The sequence below is a fragment of the Oncorhynchus mykiss genome, chromosome 13, assembly GCF_013265735.2.
Source record: "Oncorhynchus mykiss isolate Arlee chromosome 13, USDA_OmykA_1.1, whole genome shotgun sequence".
Lineage (NCBI taxonomy): Eukaryota > Metazoa > Chordata > Actinopteri > Salmoniformes > Salmonidae > Oncorhynchus > Oncorhynchus mykiss.
Genome location: NC_048577.1, coordinates 56,972,271 through 56,989,791, shown reverse-complemented (window position 1 = coordinate 56,989,791; position 17,521 = coordinate 56,972,271). Strand labels below are relative to the sequence as shown.

The following is a 17,521-nucleotide window of genomic DNA, read 5'->3' as shown; positions in this document are numbered from 1 at the left end:
CTCACTCTCACACTCACTCTCACACACACACACACACTCCTCAGGCTTTGGCACAGACACTCAGACTCTCACTCGCAGCCCCAGCCACTCTATTCTGCTTGACTGAACACTGGAGTGTCTTGTGGTTAACAGGTATGACTGCCTACTGGCTAGCTGTCTGAAGTCCTGGGAGAACACTATTTCAGTACAATTCAGGAAAAAAAATGCCCCATGTCTTTTGAGATATATCAGTCCCTTGCCTCCATTACAACTTCCACCTCCTACTTGAAGCGTTGTGTAATTTGAGTGTGAAGGCTACCAAGTAGCAAATTACTATTGGCTTTGTGTATTGTGTTAGTGTAGGAAGTCAGACATGGTGACAACTGAATGGCATGCAGGCAATCCTCTTTAGGTTCAGACAAGGACATAGATGTGGAAGAAATGCCAGCTAGCTGCACTAATGCCACTTATCAGACAGATAAACATAGACTGCCTACCTGAAACTTCTGGAAGTGGAACTTTTGAGATGATGTAACACCCATGCACACCAGTATTCCCTGAGCTCCTCTCTTTCTATAGTCTGTTTGTGTCTGAAGGCCTCAACTCCCTCCCATAGGATCCACTAGTGTCAGTGAGACTACTGCCTGAGCACTACTCCGTTAATGTTTTATACACTGCATACACTCAGCCGTGGCTGTCACAGACAGTGATATACACACTCATCTCTCCTCTGAAACTTCACAGAGCTCCAGAGTTCAGAGAGAGGTTCATGGAAGCTCATTACCTCATCTGTAACAGAGTGCGTTCTCTATTAAGATGATCTTTGAACTTTCTATAGGGCTAACAGACAGGCAGGCAGATATAAACTCAGCAAAAAAAGAAACGTCCCCTTTTCAGGACTCTGTCTTTCAAAGATAATTCGTAAAAATCCAAATAACTTCACAGATCTTCTTTGTAAAGGGTTTAAACACGCTTGTTCAATGAACCATAAACAATTAATGAACACTCACCTGTGGAACGGTCGTTAAGACACTAACAGCTTACAGATGGTAGGCAATTAAGGTCACAGTTATGAAAACTTAGGACACTAAAGAGGCCTTTCTACTGACTGAAAAACACCAAAAGAAAGATGCCCAGGATCCCTGCTCATCTGTGTGAACGTGCCTTAGGCATGCTGCAAGGAGGCATGAGGACTGCAGATGTGGCCAGGGCAATAAATTGCAATGTCCGTACTGTGACAGCGCTACAGGGAGACAGGACCGAGAGCTGATCGTCCTCACAGTGGCAGACCACGTGTAACAACACCTGCACAGGATTGATACATCCGAACAACACACCTGCGGATAGGTACAGGATGGCAACAACAACTGCCCAAGTTACACCAGGAACGCACAATCCCTCCATCAGTGCTCAGACTGTCCTCAATAGGCTGAGAGAGGCTGGACTGAGGGCTTGTAGGCCTGTTGTAAGGCAGGTCCTCACCAGACATCACCGGCAATAACGTTGATCGTCCTACCTGGCACAAACCCACCATCGCTGGACCAGACAGGACTGGTAAAAAGTGCTCTTCACTGACGAGTCACGGTTTTGTCTCACCAGGGGTGATGGTCGGATTCGTGTTTATCGTCGAAGGAATGAGCGTTACACTGAGGCCTGTACTCTGGAGCAGGATCGATTTGGAGGTGGAGGGTCCGTCATGGTCTGGGGCGGTGTGTCACAGCATCCTCAGACTGAGCTTGTTGTCATTGCAGGCAATCTCAACGCTGTGCATTACAGGGAAGACATCCTCCTTCATGTGGTACCCTTCCTGCAGGCTCATCCTGACATGACCCTCCAGCATGACAATGCCACCACGCACAGAACAAGCAGTATGGCTGATTCCTGCTAGACAGGAATGTTAGTGTTCTGCCATGGCCAGCGAAGAGCCCAGAACTCAATCCCATTGAGCACGTCTGGGACCTGTTGGATTGGAGGATTAGGGCTAGGGCCATTCTCCCCCAAAAAGGTCTTGGAACTTGCATGTGCCTTGGTGGAAGAGTGGGGTAACATCTCACAGCAAGAACAGGCAAATATGGTGCAGTCCATGAGGAGGAGGTGAACTGCAGTACACTGCAGCTGGTGGCCACACCAGATACTGACTGTTACTTTTGATTTTGACCCCCCCCCCCACTTTGTTCAGGGACACATTATTCCATTTCTGTTAGTCACGTGTTTGTGGAACTTTTTCAGTTTGTCTCAGTTGTTGAATCTTGTTATGTTCATACAAATATTTACATGTTATGTTTGCTGAAAATAAACGCAGTTGATACGAGAGGACGTTTATTTTTTTAAATGCCCAATGCAGCTGATTTTGATCTCAATGTCAAATCATTTATGGGTAAAAATTAAGTACATTACTGTAGTAATAGTTGTTAATTAAAAGGGTAAGAAAGAAAAAAATCTATATCTTTTTTAGCAAAACTATTTCTCAAGCAAGAATTTTGCCAGGATCGTCTGGGAGCTGGTCTGTGAAAGGGCCTAATGGGAGGGGCTTAATGGGAGGGATATGTAACCTCAAAACGATCTGTTATTGGTTTGGAACTCTCTTTGTTATTGGTCTATTATTGTATACTGCTTAGTGATGTCACCAGGCAAGCCAAAACTCCATCCATGCAAAACCTGCTGATTAGAAGGTAAATTATATTTTTAACCAGCAATTATAAGGAAATAACACTGATCACATTATTGCAAACTTTTACAGTGTTAGTTTTAACAGCTGTTGTACAATATGCAAAAAACTGAGTTTTGACTGCACTGAGCCTTTAATGGAGTGTGTGTGTTTAGACTGCCAGGTAGGTAACAATGTGTGGTTATTGCCCCACGGAGGAAAGATATTTACTGCTAGTTGCCGTGTGACGTCCCACTCCTGAGACCTGCGCAGGGCTTCATACAAAATCAACAACACCACGGCTAAGATGGTTTAGGTCAATAAAAACAACGGGTTGAGTTGATAGCATGACCAAAGCCCTATGTTAATCCAAGAATGCCAGGCATACTTTTACTTTACATTTTAAGATTAGCTTCATAGAATGACTTACAGAACGCTAACAGGATATTTGTGTGCTTAACTATGTTTCTATGTGTTGTGTTCCTGCAGGCCTAAAGATGCCATCCGGGCGCTGAAGAAGAGACTGAGTGGGAACAGGAACTACCGGGAGGTGATGCTAGGATTGACGGTGAGACAGGCTCTACTTGGGTTCCCAATGTTGACCCACCTACAGTGGGACAAAAAAGTATTTAGTCAGCCACCAATTGTGCAAGTTCTCCCACTTAAAAAGATGAGATAGGCCTGTAATTTTCATCATAGGTACACTTCAACTATCACAGACAAAATGAGAAAAAATCCAGAAAATCACATTGTAGGATTTTTAATGAATTTATTTGCAAATTATGGTGGAAAATAAGTATTTGGTCACCTACAAACAAGCAAGATTTCTGGCTCTCACAGACCTGTAACTTCTTCTTTAAGAGGCTCCTCTGTCCTCCACTCGTTACCTGTATTAATGGCACCTGTTTGAACTTGTTATCAGTATAAAAGACACCTGTCCACAACCTCAAACAGTCACACTCCAAACTCCACTATGGCCAAGACCAAAGAGCTGTCAAAGGACACCAGAAACAAAATTGTAGACCTGCACCAGGCTGGGAAGACTGAATCTGCAATAGGTAAGCAGCTTGGTTTGAAGAAATCAACTGTGGGAGCAATTATTAGGAAATGGAAGACATACAAGACCACTGATAATCTCCCTTGATCTGGGTCTCCACGCAAGATCTCACCCCGTGGGGTCAAAATGATCACAAGAACGGTGAGCAAAAATCCCAGAACCACACGGGGGACCTAGTGAATGACCTGCAGAGAGCTGGGACCAAAGTAACAAAGCCTACCATCAGTAACACACTACGCCGCCAGGGACTCAAATCCTGCAGTGCCAGACGTGTCCAGGCCCGTCTGAAGTTTGCTAGAGAGCATTTGGATGATCCAGAAGATGATTGGGAGAATGTCATATGGTCAGATGAAACCAAAATATAACTTTTTGGTAAAAACTCAACTCGTCGTGTTTGGAGGACAAAGAATGCTGAGTTGCATCCAAAGAACACCATATCTACTGTGAAGCATGGGGGTGGAAACATCATGCTTTGGGGCTGTTTTTCTGCAAAGGGACCAGGAAGACTGATCCGTGTAAAGGAAAAGGCATTGAAGATGAAACGTGGCTGGGTCTTTCAGCATGACAATGATCCCAAACACGCCGCCCGGGCAACGAAGGAGTGGCTTCGTAAGAAGCATTTCAAGGTCCTGGAGTGGCCTAGCCAGTCTCCAGATCTCAACCCCATAGAAAATCTTTGGAGGGAGTTGAAAGTCCGTGTTGTCCAGCAACAGCCCCAAAACATCACTGCTCTAGAGGAGATCTGCATGGAGGAATGGGCCAAAATACCAGCAACAGTGTGTGAAAACCTTGTGAAGACTTACAGAAAACTTTTGACCTCTGTCATTGCCAACAAAGGGTATATAACAAAGTATTGAGAAACTTTTGTTATTGACCAAATACTTATTTTCCACCATAATTTGCAAATAAATTCCTTAAAAATCCTACAATGTGATTTTCTAGATTTTTTTTTCTCATTTTGTCTGTCATATCTGTCATAAGTGTACCTATGGTGAAAATTACAGGCCTCTCTCATCTTTTTAAGTGGGAGAACTTGCACAATTGGTGGCTGACTAAATACTTTTTTGCCCCACTGTAAATCTTTTCAGATGAACAATAGAGGGTGTGTGGTGTTGAAAAGCCTGGAACATACAGGTCACATCACTGATCATGTGTCCAAGGGCATCTGGAGATGTTTTGGAATGTCTTGAGCCCACAATCTGCTACCCAGCAGTAGAACGTGACCAATCAAATCAATCGGATGTATTTTCTAAAGCCCATTATACGTCGGCAGTTGTCACAAAGCGCTGAAGACCCACCATTTGGAAAACACTGGATGAGCACACCAGCAGGGACAGAGCGAATCCGTCCAGAGCTAGGCCTAGACCTAAGTGATGCTTATTGTCTGAACTCACCCTCAACAACAACCAGTCTCTGGGAAGAGAAACAGACAAATAGACCTTTCACATTTAGAGTACACTTACCACACTTGCAAACACGCCTGCATGCTTAACTAGGACAGTGCTATTATCCGTTACACTTGTTCTTCACGCCTGAGCTTCAAAAAGCCACCAACACACGTTCATGAATTAGCTGTCTGCTGTGTCTCACTGTGACTTCTCCCTCAGGCGATTTCTCAACTGTTATGTTTTTTCTGTCTTCATATTTTATTTTGTTTACGTGGATCTTGATTTTTTTTTTTAGCTGCATCAAAGCTCCTTTATTCCATGTCAGATGACAGAAGTCAGCTCTTTATCAATATCTGAGCACACTTTTCTTCTTCCAGGGAGTTTCTTGCTCTCTATCATACTTTCTTACTTCCTGATGTTTTCTCTCCTCTCCTCTTTCAAGTTAAGGGGCTTTATTGGCATGGGAAACAGGATATATGTAAACATTCTTTCTTTCTGATGTTTTACCTCTATCTTTCCATTTCTAGGTGCTGGAGACGTGTGTAAAGAACTGCGGCCACCGGTTTCATGTCCTCGTGGCTAATCGGGACTTCATTGATGGTGTCCTCGTCAAAATCATCTCCCCCAAAACCAACCCCCCCACCATCGTACAGGACAAAGTCCTGGCTCTGATCCAGGTACAGCACATGATAATAATCACATGGCACATGATAAGAAATCCCTAGGTACTTTTACATCTGAGAGAAGTGGATAGGTATAAGCAACATGGTGAACATTTCACCAAGTCAGTCAGAGAGCAAGGTGGAGCTCCAACCTCAAATCTCTAAGGCAATTGACAGAGAGCTGTAAGAGGCCAGGCTGTAGCAGTTAGGAGAACCCTGCAGTTAGGAATATTCTACATCCAAAATGAGTCCAGACACCTCCAACAAACCTCTCTAAATACAGTGAGAGGACACCTTGTACCTGAGCAGCTCCAGGCAGGTAACCAGAGACTGAACACACACACACAGGACTGAAGTCAGCAACACAACACCTGGGCCCTCACTATTTGGCCTTCATCTATCCACTCCTCTGATGTCCACCAGGATGTAACCGGGTTGTTTCCAGCCCTTATTCTGTGTTTGTCTGTGTGTTGTCAGGCCTGGGCGGATGCCTTCAGGAGTAGTCCTGACCTGACGGGGGTGGTCCATATTTATGAGGAGCTGAAGAGGAAAGGCATCGAGTTCCCCATGGCTGACCTGGACACTCTGTCACCCATCCACACACCACAGAGGGTGAGACCCAACACGCATCCACACACCACAGGGGGCGAGACCCAACGCCCATCCACACACCACAGGGGGCGAGACCCAACACGCATCCACACACCACAGGGGGCGAGACCCAACACGCATCCACACACCACAGGGGGCGAGACCCAACACACATCCACACACCACAGGGGGCGAGACCCAACACGCATCCACACACCACAGGGGGCGAGACCCAACACGCATCCACACACCACAGGGGGCGAGACCCAACACGCATCCACACACCACAGGGGGCGAGACCCAACACGCATCCACACACCACAGGGGGCGAGACCCAACATGCACACACAGGCGTACATGAACCCATGCTAATGAGGTAGAATCATCTGAAGCAGTGACTATACTGCTGTAGTAGCAGAGCTGTACTATCTACATGTTGTGTTCTCTACAGAGATGTACTAACTAACAACATGTTGTGTTCTCTCTACAGAGCTCTACTAACTAACTACATGTTGTGTTCTCTCTACAGAGCTCTACTAACTAACTACATGTTGTGTTCTCTCTACAGAGCTCTACTAACTAACTACATGTTGTGTTCTCTCTACAGAGCTCTACTAACTAACTACATGTTGTGTTCTCTACAGAGATGTACTAACTAACAACATGTTGTGTTCTCTCTACAGAGCTCTACTAACTATCTACATGTTGTGTTCTCTACAGAGATGTACTAACTAACAACATGTTGTGTTCTCTCTACAGAGCTCTACTAACTAACTACATGTTGTGTTCTCTCTACAGAGCTCTACTAACTAACTACATGTTGTGTTCTCTCTACAGAGCTCTACTAACTAACTACATGTTGTGTTCTCTCTACAGGGTCTACCAGAGGTGGACCCAGCTGTACTAAAATACAAAGCCCCCATCCAGCCCCACGCTGCAGCCACAGCCACCCTCCCCAAGCCTGCAGCCGCCCCGGCTCCGGCCCCCGCCCCCCTCACCCCCATCCTACAGATACCACACATCCCCAACGTACAGGGCCCCATCACCGCCAACCCTGAACAGGTGAGGATAAAGATGGCCTCTGACGGCTAATGTTAAACTACTGCCAGAGTCATGTTCATTAGGCTAATAACGGAAAAGAACTGACTGGACGTTGCCCAATAAAAAAAAAAAGTTTCTCCTGTCCTCAGGGTTGTGTCAAAGAAGGGGAGGAAGGAAGGATGTATGTTCACAGTTTTCAAACAGGGCCCAAGATTTTCATGGTTAGCAGATGTTAATGCGAGTGTAGCGAAATGCTTGTGCTCCTAGTTCAGACCGTGCAGTAATATCTAACAAGTAATCTAACAATTTCACAACAACTACCTTATACACACTGATCTATCATGCGTAGAGGTACAAAAGCAAGGGTGCCTCCACTTAGCTTTGATCAGATCAGGGAATACTTTCTCTCTCTGACCCTTGACCCATGTGTGTCCTCCTCAGATCGCCCGGCTGCGCAGTGAACTGGACATTGTGAGGGGAAACACCAAAGTGATGTCAGAGATGCTGACTGAGATGGTGCCTGGACAGGAGGACTCCTCGGACCTGGAACTCCTTCAGGTCAGAAAATGGACTACATCCAGCATAGAAATACAATTATAGAACATTGACTTGAATGGGGATGCCCATTCTAGTAATTATATTTCTATAACTCCAGGTCAGATACTACATCCCCATAGGAATATAATTACACACAATTTCAAAACATTTTTGAAAAATCCTGGACGACGCTGGGCCAATTGTGCACCGCCTCATGGGTCTCCCAGTCAGCTGCGACAGAGTCGTCTGGACTCGAACCCAGAATCTCTAGTGGCACAGCTAGCACTGCGATGCAGTGCCTTAGACCACTGCGCCACTTGGGAGGCCCTCAGAATTCCACAACATTGACTTGAATGGGGACGTTCAGTCTAGTAATTCTATTTCTCTGACACCCCCTCAGCCTCATCACTGGCCTAACTGTGGAAGCTTTTCATCATTGAGAATTTGAGACAGCTGTGTATTGCACGCAACATAAAAAAGGAATTCACACATAGCGCTCCATCTGTTTAGTTTTTAAAAATACAAGTTTAAACCTTCCCTGCGGTAGTCACCCTGCTGCTCAACTGAAATGTATTGGAACTCATTTAGCCCACTAGGGGGAGTAGTACCACCACTCTAGGGGGAGTAGTACCACCACTCTAGGGGGAGTAGTACCACCACTCTAGGGGGAGTAGTACCACCACTCTAGGGGGAGTAGTACCACCACTCTAGGGGGAGTAGTACCACCACTCTAGGGGGAGTAGTACCACCACTCTAGGGGGAGTAGTACCACCACTCTAGGGGGAGTAGTACCACCACTCTAGGGGGAGTAGTACCACCACTCTAGGGGGAGTAGTACCACCACTCTAGGGGGAGTAGTAGCACCACTCTAGGGGGAGTAGTAGCACCGCTCTAGGGGGAGTAGTACCACCATAGTACCACCACTCTAGGGGGAGTAGTACCACCGCTCTAGGGGGAGTAGTACCACCGCTCTAGGGGGAGTAGTACTACCGCTCTAGGGGGAGTAGTACTACCGCTCTAGGGGGAGTAGTACTACCGCTCTAGGGGGAGTAGTACTACCGCTCTAGGGGGAGTAGTACTACCGCTCTAGGGGGAGTAGTACCACCGCTCTAGGGGGAGTAGTACTACCGCTCTAGGGGGAGTAGTACCACCACTCTAGGGGGAGTAGTACCACCGCTCTAGGGGGAGTAGTACCACCACTCTAGGGGGAGTAGTACCACCACTCTAGGGGGAGTAGTACCACCGCTCTAGGGGGAGTAGTACCACCGCTCTAGGGGGAGTAGTACCACCGCTCTAGGGGGAGTAGTACCACCACTCTAGGGGGAGTAGTACCACCGCTCTAGGGGGAGTAGTACCACCGCTCTAGGGGGAGTAGTACCACCGCTCTAGGGGGAGTAGTACCACCGCTCTAGGGGGAGTAGTACCACCGCTCTAGGGGGAGTAGTACCACCGCTCTAGGGGGAGTAGTACCACCGCTCTAGGGGGAGTAGTACCACCACTCTATGGGGAGTAGTACTACCACTCTAGGGGGAGTAGTACCACCATAGTACCACCGCTCTATGGGGAGTAGTACCACCGCTCTAGAGGGAGTAGTACCACCGCTCTAGAGGGAGTAGTACCACCGCTCTAGAGGGAGTAGTACCACCGCTCTAGAGGGAGTAGTACCACCGCTCTAGAGTCCACCGCTCCACCGCTCTGAAATGTATTGGAACTCATTTAGCCCACTAGGGGGAGTAGTACCACCACTGTAGGGGGAGTAGTACCACCACTGTAGGGGGAGTAGTACCACCACTCTAGGGGGAGTAGTACCACCACTCTAGGGGGAGTAGTACCACCACTCTAGGGGGAGTAGTACCACCACTCTAGGGGGAGTAGTACCACCACTCTAGGGGGAGTAGTACCACCACTCTAGGGGGAGTAGTACCACCACTCTAGGGGGAGTAGTACCACCACTCTAGGGGGAGTAGTACCACCACTCTAGGGGGAGTAGTACCACCACTCTAGGGGGAGTAGTACCACCACTATGGAGAGTAGTACTACCACTCTAGGGGGAGTAGTACCACCATAGTACCACCACTCTAGGGGGAGTAGTACCGCCACTCTAGGGGGAGTAGTACCACCATAGTACCACCACTCTAGGGGGAGTAGTACCACCATAGTACCACCACTTTAGGGGAAAGGGGGATACCTAGTCAGTTATTCAACTGAAATGTGTCTTCCGCATTTAACCAAACCCTTCTGAATCAGAGAGGTGCGGGGGGGGGGGGGGTCTGCCTTAATCGACATCCACGTCTTTGGCACCCGGGAAACAGTGGGTTAACTGCCTTGTTCAGGGGCAGAACAACAGATTTTTACCTTGTCAGTTTGGGGATACAATCCAGCAAACTTTTGGTTACTGGCCCAACGCTCTAACCACTAGGCTACCATCACTCTTTGGGGAGTAGTACAACCACTCTAGGGGGAGTAGTACCACCATAGTACCACCACTCTAGGGGAAGTAGTACCATCATAGTACCACCGCTCTAGGAGGAGTTGTACCACCATAGTACCACCACTCTAGGGGGAGTAGTACCACCGCTCTAGGGGGAGTAGTACCACCATAGTACCACCACTCTAGGGGGAGTAGTACCACCATAGTACCACCACTCTAGGGGGAGTAGTACCACCGCTCTAGGGGGAGTAGTACCACCATAGTACCACCACTCTAGGGGGAGTAGTACCACCATAGTACCACCACAGTACCACCACTCTATGGGGAGTAGTACCACCGCTCTAGGGAGAGTAGTTCCACCACTCTAGGGGTGAGGAGAGGGGAACAACAAATATTCCTGTACTTGCTTAAGTGACAGTTGGTGTAGGGTGAAGTTGTCCCTAGATGCTGATCTTGTTAAAAGTAACAAGTAATACGTTTTTAAAGAGCAGTAGTAAATAACAATAGTGAGACTATATACAGGGGGGTGCCGGTACAGAGTCAATGTGCAGGGGCACCGGTTAGTTGAGGTAATATGTACATGTAGATAGAGTTAATAAAGTGACTTTGCATAGATGACAACAGAGAGTAGCAGCGGTGTAAATGAGGGGGAGGGGCAACGCAAATAGTCTGTGAAGCCATTTGATTAGATGTTCAGGAGTCTTATGGCTTAGGGGGATAGAAGCTGTTTAGGAGCCTCTTGGACCTAGACTTGGTCCTCCGATACCACTTGCCTTGCGGTAGCAGAGAGAATAGTCTATGACTAGCGTGGCTGGAGTCTTTGACAATTTTTAGGGCCTTCCTCTGACACCTCCTGATTTTGAGGCCCTGGATGGCAGGAAGCTTGGTCCCAGTGATGCTCTGGGCCGTTCGCACTACCCTCTGTAGTGCTTTGCGGTCGGAGGCTGAGCCGTTGCCATACCAGGCAGTGACTGAGGGTGTGATAGATAGGTAGTTGATTCAGGTGACCTTTCCACTGTTTTATGAGGTGACTTTAGGTAATACAGTTAAACTGTGATTAAATAAATGAAATGTAGGTGTTGTGATTTCTCTTACTAAGTAACACAACTGAGTCTAATGATGGACATGTATGGCTACCTGCTGGCTAGAGACCCGTTTTAGAGAATTCTAGTCATCCACCTTCTGAGAGACATACTCACCTTTCCATCAGTGATGCCCTGTCCTCACCTTGTGTCGGTGTCCTCACCCTGTGTCGGTGTCCTCACCCTGTGTCGGTGTCCTCACCCTGTGTCGGTGTCCTCACCCTGTGTGTGTTTGTGTGTGTAGGAGCTGAACAGGACGTGCTGGGCCATGCTGTCTGTGTCCTCACCCTGTGTGTGTTTGTGTGTGTAGGAGCTGAACAGGACGTGCAGGGCAATGCTGTCGGTGTCGTCACCCTGTGTGTGTTTGTGTGTGTAGGAGCTGAACAGGACGTGCAGGGCCATGCTGTCTGTGTCCTCACCCTGTGTGTGTTTGTGTGTGTAGGAGCTGAACAGGACGTGCAGGGCCATGCTGTCTGTGTCCTCACCCTGTGTGTGTTTGTGTGTGTAGGAGCTGAACAGGACGTGCTGGGCCATGCTGTCTGTGTCCTCACCCTGTGTGTGTTTGTGTGTGTAGGAGCTGAACAGGACGTGCAGGGCCATGCTGTCTGTGTCCTCACCCTGTGTGTGTTTGTGTGTGTAGGAGCTGAACAGGACGTGCAGGGCAATGCTGTCGGTGTCCTCACCCTGTTTGTGTGTGTAGGAGCTGAACAGGACGTGCTGGGCCATGCTGTCTGTGTCCTCACCCTGTGTGTGTTTGTGTGTGTAGGAGCTGAACAGGACGTGCAGGGCCATGCTGTCTGTGTCCTCACCCTGTGTGTGTTTGTGTGTGTAGGAGCTGAACAGGACGTGCAGGGCCATGCTGTCTGTGTCCTCACCCTGTGTGTGTTTGTGTGTGTAGGAGCTGAACAGGACGTGCTGGGCCATGCTGTCTGTGTCCTCACCCTGTGTGTGTTTGTGTGTGTAGGAGCTGAACAGGACGTGCTGGGCCATGCTGTCTGTGTCCTCACCCTGTGTGTGTTTGTGTGTGTAGGAGCTGAACAGGACGTGCAGGGCCATGCTGTCTGTGTCCTCACCCTGTGTGTGTTTGTGTGTGTAGGAGCTGAACAGGACGTGCAGGGCCATGCTGTCTGTGTCCTCACCCTGTGTGTGTTTGTGTGTGTAGGAGCTGAACAGGACGTGCTGGGCCATGCTGTCTGTGTCCTCACCCTGTGTGTGTTTGTGTGTGTAGGAGCTGAACAGAACATGCAGGGCCATGCTGTCTGTGTCCTCACCCTGTGTGTGTTTGTGTGTGTAGGAGCTGAACAGGACGTGCTGGGCCATGCTGTCTGTGTCCTCACCCTGTGTGTGTTTGTGTGTGTAGGAGCTGAACAGGACGTGCAGGGCCATGCAGCAGCGGGTGGTGGAGCTGATCTCCCGGGTCTCCAATGAGGAGGTGACAGAGGAGCTGCTGCACGTCAACGACGACCTCAACAACATCTTCCTACGATACGAGAGGTAACACACACACACACACACACAATTAGGCTTACTTGACTTCATATGCTTACAGCTACACAAAGTCCACTGGTGAACAAGGATATCTGCTGTGACATCATGTTGCATGTGGAGCACGTTTTTTTTCAGCAGGCCCTACAAGAACAGTTAATAATCTTGGGCCCCGGGGGACCTGTCTGAAGCAGACACTTCTATTGAAGATTCCATGGTCTCAAAAAGTCAAAGCGTTCCTTTCATGTTGTTTTATAGATGACAGAAATGTAAATGTATGATTGATGCCAATGCCCACGTGTTCTTTACATGGAACTCTGAGGACTTGTGGTGTGTTGCAGGTATGAGCGGTACCGGTCGGGTAGAGCGGCTCAGAATAACGGGGTGAGTTATCTCACTGATCTATACATCTATGAACAACTCAACAGGAGTGGATATTAATGTTACTATCTGTCAGTTTGATGTGATCAGCACTCTACTCACGCATGCATACTTTACACTGACACTCCAACACACACACACACACAGTCACAGACATCACACGTACACACAGGCACACTGTTGCCACACACACAATTCCACATTTCCACACTCATCACATACACTGCTGCTACTGTTTATTATCCTGTAGTCTAGTCACTTTACACCTACCGATATGTACATGTCTATCTCAATTACCTCGTACCCCTGCCCATCAGATTGGTACTGGTAGCCCATGTATTATTTTGTTATATTATACTATGAATGTGTTATTGTATTCTGTGTTGTTTGGAAGGTAAGTAAGCATTTCACTGTTAGTCTCCAACTGTTATTTACGAAGCATGTGACAAATGACATTTGATTTGATTGTGTTATTTGGTTCAGTCCATTCTCAATGTATTTTCTGAAATGCGATATGATTTAGATTTGTCAATGTTTGTGGCTAATTTGCTGCATGTGTATAGCAGTTTTATGTCTCTGTGTGTTTCTCTGTTTCTCTGTGTCGTGGTCAGCTAATGGAGGCAAGTATGACAGCACTCCATTCTATCCCAGCTCAGTCTTGAGATGAATAGAGTCAATGAGGAGAATGTTGAAACATGACAGCACTCCATTCTATCCCAGCTCAGTCTTGAGATGAATAGAGTCAATGAGGAGAATGTTGAAACATGACAGCACTCCATTCTATCCCAGCTCAGTCTTGAGATGAATAGAGTCAATGAGGAGAATGTTGAAACATGACAGCACTCCATTCTATCCCAGCTCAGTCTTGAGATGAATAGAGTCAATGAGGAGAATGTTGAAACATGTCTTACTACTGTAATGTATGGACCTCCTTATTGGACCATGTTCACATGGAACCTTTTATATAGTGGTCGTGTTCCAGAGAACTAGAATATTCTCTCCCTCTCTCTCGTAAAGCCCTCTGATGTCCGTAGTCTAACGTAGAGGACAGTGATGTGTTGGACTAGTAGACATCTCCATTACCTCCATCCTCCTACCGCTGTTAATTTTCTCTACAGGAGCCACCGCTGTGTGTGTTGACTGTGTTCTGTTGTCTCCCTCCAGATGCTGAGTGAAGCCACAGAGGACAACCTGATAGACCTAACGCCAGGCTCGCCCGCTGTGGTCAGCCTCCGAGCCACCTCCACACCCCCGTCCAGCATCCCCCCTGTGACCGCCCCTAGGGCTGGGGCTACAGCCTCCCCTGCCCGGACCCTGATCCAAGACCCTACCTCTGGTCCCTCAACTCTGTCCACTCAGCTCGCCGGCCTGGGTAAGGATGGGGAATGGTTCAATAGGAACGCAAATGATACTCTGTGTACTATATACAAATGCACCAGATGCTAGGTACGCTATACTGTAATGATGCATAGCCCATAGCAAGCAACACACTGCCCATACATACACACACACACACACACACACACACACACACACACACACATACACACACACACACACACACACACACACACACACACACACACACACACACACACACACACACACACACACACACACACACACACACACACACAAGGGCAGTGGAGTGTAAGAAGGTTTCTAATCAGAGCTCTAATGGGAAATAAGCCCTGCTCTATAAGTCTCTGTAAATGACTCCTCTGTTAGCCTGTTAGCCTAAATGATGTTGCTGCACTCCGTGGCACTATGCTCTGGCTGAGGCCTGAGACAGATAAAGGGGGAGAATATGCTCCTTTGCTCTACAGCGCTTGCGTCTCAAATGGCACCCTATTGCCTATATAGTGCACTACTTTTGACCAAATCAAATCAAATTTTATTTGTCACATACACATGGTTAGCAGATGTTAATGCGAGTGTAACGAAATGCTTGTGCTTCTAGTTCCGACAATGCAGTAATAACAAGTAATCTAACTAACAATTCCAAAACTACTGTCTTGTACACAGTGTAAGGGGATAAATAATATGTACATAAAGATATATGGATGAGTGATGGTACAGAGCAGCATAGGCAAGATACAGTAGATGGTATCGAGTACAGTATATACATATGAGATGAGTATGTAAACAAAGTGGCATAGTTAAAGTGGCTAGTGATACATGTATTACATAAGGATGCAGTAGATGATATAGAGTACAGTATATACATATGAGATGAATAATGTAGGGTATGTAAACATTATATTAGGTAGCATTGTTTAAAGTGGCTAGTGATATATTTTACATCATTTCCCATCAATTCTCATTATTAAAGTGGCTGAGAGTTGAGTCAGTGTCAGTGTGTTGGCAGCCGCCACTCAATGTTAGTGGTGGCTGTTTAACAGTCTGATGGCCTTGAGATAGAAGCTGTTTTTCAGTCTCTCGGTCCCAGCTTTGATGCACCTGTACTGACCTCGCCTTCTGGATGGTAGCGGGGTGAACAGGCAGTGGCTCGGGTGGTTGTTGTCCTTGATGATCTTTATGGCCTTCCTGTAACATCGGGTGGTGTAGGTGTCCTGGAGGGCAGGTAGTAGACCAGAACCCAGGATGATGACTGTCATTGATTCTAGAGGACTGGTGCAGGATGATGACTGTCATTGATTCTAGAGGACTGGCGCGGGATGATGACTGTCATTGATTCTAGAGGACTGGTGCAGGATGATGACTGTCATTGATTCTAGAGGACTGGTGCAGGATGATGACTGTCATTGTGGACATTTAGATCTCATCTATTTATTTTTCTCTCTTCCCCACACCCCCCTTTACACCCTCTCTCAACTCTTCCTTTCTTTCTTTCTCTCCTCTGCCTCTCTCTCTCTCTGTGCGTCTCTGCCTCTCTCTCTGCCCTTCCTCCTCCCCTTCTCTGTCTCTCTGTCTCTCTGTCTCTCTCTCTCTCTCTCTCAGATGTGGGTGGGGTTAGTGTCAGTGGTACCCTGTCCTCTCTGTCGGGCCACAACCCTGGAGACGACTTTGACATGTTTGCTCAGACCAGGACCAGCTCTCTGGCAGATCAACGCAAAAAGTATGGCTTCCTCAAACTTAGCTCTCCCCTTGGCTTCTAGAACCCCTTCCAAACTTCTAGAACCCCTTCCAAACTTCTAGAACCCTGTTACTATGGATTTGCAGCTTTGATCCTGTCAGACTGACTGCTGTGTGTGCAGGCTTTTGGTCACAGTCCCGCAATGGCACACCTGATTAATAAAATCTATTTATCATAGTCTTCTAGTTAGACTAACATCAATGTACTCTGGTGTGTTAGAACTGGGCTGGAACAAAAGCCTGCAATATGCTGTCCCCCAGGACCAGAGTTGTGAATGTGGTGTTGTCCATTCCTGTTCTAGAACCACTCTCAGCCTTCCAGAACCATCTCCATGCCACATAGTGGGACGGGATCTAACGTGTTCTCTCTGTCTGTGTGTGTGTGTTGTCAGTGTGAAGTACGAGGACCCTCGAGCCCTGGGTGGGCTTGCCTCAGCTCTGGACGTCAGACAACAGAACGCCACTGGAGGGGTGAGTGCACCAAAGCATGCTGGAGGATGTAGTTTAGATTCACATCCCACCACAGTGAAGTGTGAAGTGTGGTTGACGTGCTGTTAAAATGGCTGATAAGGTTAATCTCTCAGCTCATGGTCTCCTCTCTCTGCATGTGATGGCCTGTAGTGTGATGTTAGTTGACCTCTGCTCTCTGTACCACTAATGGCACCCTATCCCCTATATAGTGCCCTGGTCAAAAGGTAGTGAACTATATAGGGAATAGGTTGCCCTTTGGGACACAGGCCTCTGACTTTCCAGGAGTAATACCAGATTAATACAGTAGTAGACCATGGCTAGCCAGCTCTGTATGGTGAACTACACTGTTGGAGTAACAAGCACACACTACCGCATGGCTTGTAGTCTAGTATAACTAGGTATTCTAAAGAGCTACATGTAATACTCTCTCTAGACATTTTAAACTATAAACTCCCATTACTTGGTCATTCTGTCATTCCTCAGTAGTGTTTGGTGTTGTTTTTTCCTCTCGTCTTGGTCATTGCTTTCTGTAAGACAGTATTTTGTCACGTTATGGGTGTCAAAGGTCATAGGAAACCATGCTATTGAATTCCACTTTTTGCATGTCACCTTTTCTCCTTCAAATTGTCAAAACTCTTGTATTTATTTTTTTCATTCCACTTCTTGTACCACA

General features: G+C 47.3%; 1 protein-coding gene across 6 annotated transcripts in view; it reads left to right on the top strand.

Annotated features, from left to right (window-relative positions):
* The window catches only part of LOC110486860 (TOM1-like protein 2), a 45,914-nt gene that overhangs the window by 18,199 nt on the left and 10,194 nt on the right, over nt 1–17,521 (top strand). For all 6 annotated transcript variants that reach the window (XM_036941598.1, XM_036941599.1, XM_036941600.1 and 3 more), the window contains exons 3-12: nt 3,116–3,194; nt 5,599–5,748; nt 6,211–6,345; nt 7,201–7,386; nt 7,807–7,923; nt 12,776–12,909; nt 13,242–13,284; nt 14,446–14,653; nt 16,243–16,360; nt 16,770–16,848. In XM_036941598.1, the coding sequence (XP_036797493.1) occupies nt 3,116–3,194; nt 5,599–5,748; nt 6,211–6,345; nt 7,201–7,386; nt 7,807–7,923; nt 12,776–12,909; nt 13,242–13,284; nt 14,446–14,653; nt 16,243–16,360; nt 16,770–16,848 (1,249 nt within the window). The remainder of the gene's footprint in view (nt 1–3,115; nt 3,195–5,598; nt 5,749–6,210; nt 6,346–7,200; nt 7,387–7,806; nt 7,924–12,775; nt 12,910–13,241; nt 13,285–14,445; nt 14,654–16,242; nt 16,361–16,769; nt 16,849–17,521) is intronic.